At 52.9% G+C, this 6,471-nt stretch overlaps 1 protein-coding gene across 1 annotated transcript; it reads left to right on the forward strand.

Moving 5' to 3' along the window:
* The first annotated feature begins 2,970 nt into the window (after positions 1–2,970).
* On the forward strand, positions 2,971–6,120 carry LOC113451688 (monocarboxylate transporter 11-like). The gene is made up of 4 exons (XM_026723074.1): positions 2,971–3,178; positions 3,632–3,775; positions 4,701–5,435; positions 5,960–6,120. Exons 1-4 carry the CDS (start codon positions 2,980–2,982, stop codon positions 6,118–6,120), a joined length of 1,239 nt encoding a protein of 412 aa, XP_026578859.1. The 5' UTR covers positions 2,971–2,979.
* The last annotated feature ends 351 nt before the right edge of the window (positions 6,121–6,471 follow it).

Genomic DNA, 6,471 nt, shown 5'->3' on the forward strand with positions numbered 1-6,471 from the left:
CGTAAATTCAGCTTGAAAGTTGAACGGTCACTAAATGAATCATAAGTCGAGGACCGCTTACAACACGGTGGCATGGCGTCCTTCAAAAGAGCATGCTGGCAACAACCCAGCCTTTCTCCGGCCCTGTTTGCGCCAAGCGCTCTACACATGCTCAATAGAACTTTCATCTTTACTGTCAACACACCCGGTCAGGGAACCGGAAATATCCTCAGAATATTCTAGTTCAACCTTGGAATTGACTGAATGGACCTCATTCGGAGCCACAAAACGATGGTTTTGGGGTCGCAGCCACAAATGGGTGGCACTTGCCTTGCCTGGCCTTCTCCGGGCCAGCAGGTGCCCCCTCCCCGCCCCCCAGACCCCTTGTCATTATCTTTGAATGACCCCATAATCCTTTGCGGGGTGGAGTCTAGGCAACTGAACGTAGCTAGCAGCGTGTTTGCATGGCCGGATGCCCTTCCTGTGGCCGGTGTGGAGTTGTATTCGGCAGATATATTCTCGCCATGCCACAGAGAGAGAAATATCTGCCTCTACGATCCTAGAACTCACAGCCACCTGTGATTGTGAGGTGAAGCTCCACCTTTAGGCCACCTCTGGTAATCCGGGGGAGGGGGCAGCCCTCCCTCCCACCCTCCTTGGGGCAGAGCCAGCCTTCATCCTTCTAGCTTTTTCCAGGAGCACCAAAGTTTGCAGCTGCCCGAAACCTCAAACATCTCCCCTCCCCCCCCCGGCAGAGAAAGCTTCACCTGGTTAAAGGTGCATTTCTACCTTCGGCTGCTGCAGGTAAAGAATTGGGGTGGGGGTGTCAGAGAATGAGGAAGGGGGGGGGGAAATTGGACCCACACTTTGGTTCGCCAAAGTTGTCGTACTTCCTCTGTTTTTTTTTTCCAGCGCATTTTTTTTGCTCCTATTGACTTGGTTCTCACACCTTCATTGGGATGGGGCGTGTGGGGGGAGAACAGGTAACCCGAGACCCCCCCTCCTCAAAGGGGGCTGAATTGCGCTGCCCCACCTGCTGCGGGGACTTGTGGTCCGTCTGCCCCTAAGTTTTGACCAGGTACGGCCACCCTAGAGACATAGACGGTGCCCCTCCAGAATTAGGGTTCTATTTGTCCCCCAATCCCTTCTCTCCCCCCCACCTGCATTTCCCCTCCCCCTTTCCAGCCCCCCCACCCACCTTCTCATCTTCGATCCCAGTTTTTTTTAAAAACAACAACACATAAACCTGAATTCTGGGCAAACCCGCAATTTTAATATTAAAACGGCCGTCTTGCAAAAGAAAAAAAAAGAAAAAAAAGCCAGATTCCCACACAGGTCGTGTTACACCTCAGCCCCCCGCCCTGTGCTCTCCCCCACCCAAAAACCCCCAATCCAACCAGTTCCAACTTCTCGTCTTTCCTTCTAAGAAATAAAAGCCGGTTTGTTGTAATCCTTCCGTCGGCCGACTCGATTATTTAAATTGGATCGGACTTGTTTTCCAACAAGGATTAGATTGGATTAGATTGACAGAGTTGGAAGGGATCCTGAAGGTCATCTAATCCAACCCTCCCCCCCCCCACAGGAAAAGCTGGAGACCCTACCCCATTTCTGACAAATGGCAGTGCAATCTCTTCTTGAAAGGGGGAGGGGGAGAAACGGCAGGCCAGCGACAAATACTCCTCGGTTTACGACCACAACGGAGGACCACATTCCCGTCTCTAAGTGAGACGCTGATTAAATGACCTTTGCCCTGTGGTACAGCCTTTCTTGCCACCATTGCTAAAGGAATCCCTGCATTGTCACACGGTTCTTAAGTGAATCCGGCAGCTCTGCTCGTCAGATGGTCGCAAAGGGGGATCGTGTGACCCCGGGATGCTGCGACCGTCATAAATATGAACCAGTCGCCAAGTGTCTGGATGTCGATCGCGTGACTGCGGGGATGTTTTCCAGTGCCACTGTAACATCAAATGGTCACTAAACGAATCATCCTAAGTTGAGGAATGCCTGTCTTAGAATGTACCGTATTCCCCTGAAAATAAGACTGGGTCTTATATTAATTTTTGCTCCAATAGATGCATTCGGGCTTATTCTCAGGTTAGGTCTTATTTTCAGGGAAATATGGTGCTAAATGCATCTGTCTGGCTGACAATCTTAACCGGGGCTTATTTTTGGGGTAGGGCTTATATTATGAGCATCCAAAAAAAATCATGCTAGGGCTTATTTTCCGGCTGGGTCTTATTTTCAGGGAAACAGAATAACCCCCCACAAAATCCTTTTTCCTCCTTTGCTTTGGGCTCTGCACAAGCCCGCAATTCACACAATCTCCCGCTCAGAATTTACACAAAAACTTGCGGGGGGGGGGAAACAGCTGTCAGGATTCCAGCAGTTACCCCCCTCCCCCCCAATTAAATCAGGAGTCTCGAGCCAAACTTCCAAATCTTCCAAAGGATTTATTGGGGAGTTAACATGTCCGGCACTGCCTGGGTGTAGCCGACTCTGGAGACACATCATTCGCTGTCACCCTTGACCCTGGTTTTCCCCCCTGCACCCCCAGGGTGTATCATAATTCATATTCTCCAATGGGGCACCTCCCTAGCCCAGAGTCATCAATCATGCTCTCCAATTTTGCGTGGCAGAAGCGTCAGTCGCCTACTTACTATCTTTGAAAAACTATGGAGTGCACTTTCAATTTCCAAGCTGTCGCACTGCTCTTTCAGACCCCTTTTGCGCTTCCCTTGCTGTTGGCAACTCTAAAAAGACCAGAAAAATATTTTATGAGTCGACAACACCCATGTTCACCTTAACGAGAAACTTATAAGTTCCTCCTGGTTAACGGAAGACCGCTCCTGCCACCCGCAGGCCAGTTTTAGTATTGCGCCCGTCCAGATTTTTCAAAAAAAAGTGAAGGATGTTTTTACCTCCCCTCCAGGACAAGGGGTGGGGCGAGCGGACCCCCACATTCTTTGCAAGGTCCCCCTTGAAGACCTCTCCCCAACTGAGATGCTGCCCCCAGAAGATCCCCCGGACGGAGGATGGGGCTGGTTGGTGGTCCTCGCGGGATTTCTGGCCAACTCGCTCACTTTTGGCATTCTGAGATCTTTCGGCGTCCTCTTTGAGGACCTGGTGGGGGCTTTCCAGGCCACCACGGCCCAGGTGTCCTGGGTGACGGCCATCGCCTTGGCAACCAAGCAGTTTGCAAGTAAGTTTTTCTTTTTCCCCTAAGGGGGCGCCAACCCCAAGAAGGCCCTGCTTAAATTCAGCCTGGTCTCTTTTTGCACCCGGAACTCTTAGTTTTTTAAATCGTGTGTGAGAGAGAGGAGAAAATAAAATTGGGGAGCAGGCCTCCTTGAATGAGGACCGTTCATTTAGTGAGCAACGTTGCAACTTACGACCAGACCTCAGACTTATAACCGTCACAGCATCTCCACGGTCAAGTGATCCAAATTCAGGCGTTCGTCATGTGATTCTACCCTCCCCCTCAGTGGCGACCACCCCGGGAGTCTTTCGGCCAGCGAAGTCCATGGGGGCTTCGCTTAATGACCGCACGATTCACTTAACGATGGTGGAGACAAAAGGTGGCAAAATTAGGTGTGACTCGTTTAACAACCGAAGGCCCCACATACACACACCCTCTCTGTCTCTTCCTGGACAGGTCCGCTGGGCACTGCTGCAAGTACGCGCTACGGAGCCCGTCCTGTGGTCATGCTGGGGGGGCTACTGTCTTCATTGGGCACCTTTGGGGCCGCCTTCAGCACCTCCTTATTCCAGTTGTACCTCAGTCTGGGATTCCTGACAGGTGAGTTGGGCGGAGCCTGCATTCCGGAGTGCATAAATCTTCACCTGTCAAAATGGACAAGATGGCTGCCGGGGCCTGGTTGAAGCTCCACCCCTTTTGAGGCACGAAGCTTCACGGGGTGGCCATCTTGACTCTTTTGACCTCTCCCTGCAGAGACTCCTGCCTGAGACTTTTGTACCTGGGACGAGTTTGGTTCTAGCGTTTAAGAGGCTAGAAAACAGGAGATTGTGAATTCTAGTTGCGCCTTAGACACTTTTGGTCCAGTCACCAGGAGACGGGGAGTTCTAGTCCCATCTTAAGCTGAACGACTTAGGGCCAATCACCAGGCAATGGGGAGTTCTAGTTTAACCTTAGGCACGAAGGGCAGCTGGGTGACTTTGGGCCAATCCCCAAGAGATGGTGAGTTCTAGTCCTGCCTTATCCGTGAAAGCCAGCTGGGTGACTTTGGGCCAATCACCAGGAGAATGGGAGTTCTAGTCCCGCCTTAGGCATGAAAGCCAGCTGGGTGATTTTGGGCCAATCACCTGGAGACAGTGAGTTCTAGTCCCGCCTTAGGCATGAAAGCCAGCTGGGTGACTTTGGGCCAATCACCAGGAGAATGGGAGTTCTAGTCCCGCCTTAGGCATGAAAGCCAGCTGGGTGACTATGAGCCAATCACCAGGAGAATGGGAGTTCTAGTCCCGCCATAGGCATGAAAGCCAGCTGGGTGACTTTGGGCCAATCACCAGGAGAATGGGAGTTCTAGTCCCGCCTTAGGCACGAAAGCCAGCTGGGTGACTTTGGGCCAGTCCTTCTCTCCCAGCCCAGCCTACCTCACAGGGTTGTTGTTACGGAGGAAATAGGAGGGGGATAAGCCTTGAGTTGGGATCTCAATTCATAAAGACAAAATAAACATTCCCCTTTTCTCCTTTCTTTCTGCCTGCAGGGCTGGGCTGGGCCTTCGCCTTCGCCCCCACAATGGGCACCCTCTCACGCTATTTCTCCACCCGACGGTCGCTGGCCATGGGGCTGGCCTTAACCGGGAATGGACTGACCTCTTTTGCCCTATCTCCCATCTTGCACCTGGTGACCGACCGCCTTGCCTGGCGAGGCACCCTGATGGCCACCTCCGCCCTCAGCCTCCACCTGGTGCTTGGCGGGGCCCTCCTTCGCCCGCTGGCCTTACGGGGAGACCCCCCTAAGTTGACCGCCATCTTTGACGTGGGCCTCTTGGCTCAGCGAGGTTTTGGGTCATTTGCTCTGGGCACTGCCCTCCTGGCCGCTGGGTACTTCACCCCCTACGTCCACCTGGACGCCTATGGACGGGCGCTGGGCATCGAACCATACAGCGCGGCCTTCGTGGTTTCGCTCGCCGCCTTAGCTGACGCCCTGGCCCGGCTACTGGCCGGCTGCGTGGCCGACCGGCGTCTGCTGCCCCCTATTTACCTCCTGGTAGCCTTCAACACCTTGGTGGGGCTCACCCTCCTCTTCCTCCCCGCCTCCTCCTCCTATGCCGGCCTGCTCCTCCTGGCCGTACTCTACGGCGCCAGCGCGGGAAGCTTCGCGACGGTAGCCTTCGGGGTCTTGCCCGAGTTGGTTGGCGTCAGCCGCGTTGTGAACGCCACGGGGCTGTGCATGATGTCGATGAGCCTCGGGGGGTTGCTAGGACCCCCCCTCTCAGGTAAGGAGGAAAGGGGTGCTGTGAGAAGGCCGCTCACTCTTCCGGGGGGCCCGAACCCAGATGTTGTTCGGTGCAAGTTGAGTTCTGTGTTACTTAATATTGGGCGAACGTTTAAGACGGGTGGACTTCAACTCCCAGAACGCTGCAGCCAGCGCATCAATTTCCTATTTAATTGTCCTACCATCAAACACCGTAACTGACGTATTAATTTAGCTTCTCACGGGTTCTACCGCATTCCTACTATCTACTAATTTAAAAAATATGTGATTTTTTTTCTTATCCCATCCGTGTGCTGAATTCTAATAAACCTTTTGCTAGCTGGGATATTCTGGGAATCGCAGTCCACTGTCCCAAAGTGGCCAAGTTTTGAGAAACACGGCTAAATCCCAGCTGCTGTCTAGCTCATCCTGGGAACCTTGCAACGGTGAACGCAAGCCTCTATTTTCAGCCAGATCGAGGTTTTTTTCTGACAAGCTACGATTAAGCCACCAATGATGATTTTTTGTCTCTTCTTTTCTTCCCAGGTTTCCTGCGGGACCAAACCGGAGACTTTACTGCCTCGTTCCTGATCGGGGGAGCCTTTGTCCTCTCTGCCAGCCTGGTCTTCTTCCTTGGCCTCCCCTCCCCCTCGCCCGGCTGCCGCAGCGCCCAGCGAAACGAGATGTCCAGCATTGTGGGACAATAATTAGCCTCCCTTTCCCATGCCGGCCGGGAGACGTTTGGAAATATGAAAGACGCGCTACGTTCCTCCATCGGGGGACTTCTAGCAATGCCCATCAGCCAACCAGGATTGCGTTTTCTGACCCCAAAAAGCACTAATCCGACTCTTTGTCACGGCAAAACCTCTTTTATTAAACAAAGGTGAATTTCTTGCATTCGTGTTCAGCCAAAAGGCCTGGCCAACAGTCTTTCCAGGGTGTGATGAGGAGCACAGACCTTATCTAGCTTGGAGAGCTGCCAAGCGACTATATTCCAAGCGCAGTGCTGACAAGGAAGGGCTCAGCACGGGGTCTCTGAGATGCACAGACAGATCTTC

This window comes from Pseudonaja textilis, chromosome Z, assembly GCF_049901715.1.
Source record: "Pseudonaja textilis isolate UNSWEBS1 chromosome Z, rPseTex1.2, whole genome shotgun sequence".
Classification (NCBI taxonomy): Eukaryota; Metazoa; Chordata; class Lepidosauria; order Squamata; family Elapidae; genus Pseudonaja; species Pseudonaja textilis.

What these genes read in the sequence shown, in the direction of transcription:
- LOC113451688 (XM_026723074.1), top strand. Translation starts at nt 2,980, where the DNA reads ATGCTGCCCCCAGAAGATCCCCCGGACGGAGGATGGGGCTGGTTGGTG. An exon ending in CAGTCTGGGATTCCTGACAG is followed by an intron (nt 3,776 to 4,700) that starts GTGAGTTGGGCG and finishes TTCTGCCTGCAG; the next exon opens with GGCTGGGCTGGGCCTTCGCC. An exon ending in GCTAGGACCCCCCCTCTCAG is followed by an intron (nt 5,436 to 5,959) that starts GTAAGGAGGAAA and finishes TTTTCTTCCCAG; the next exon opens with GTTTCCTGCGGGACCAAACC.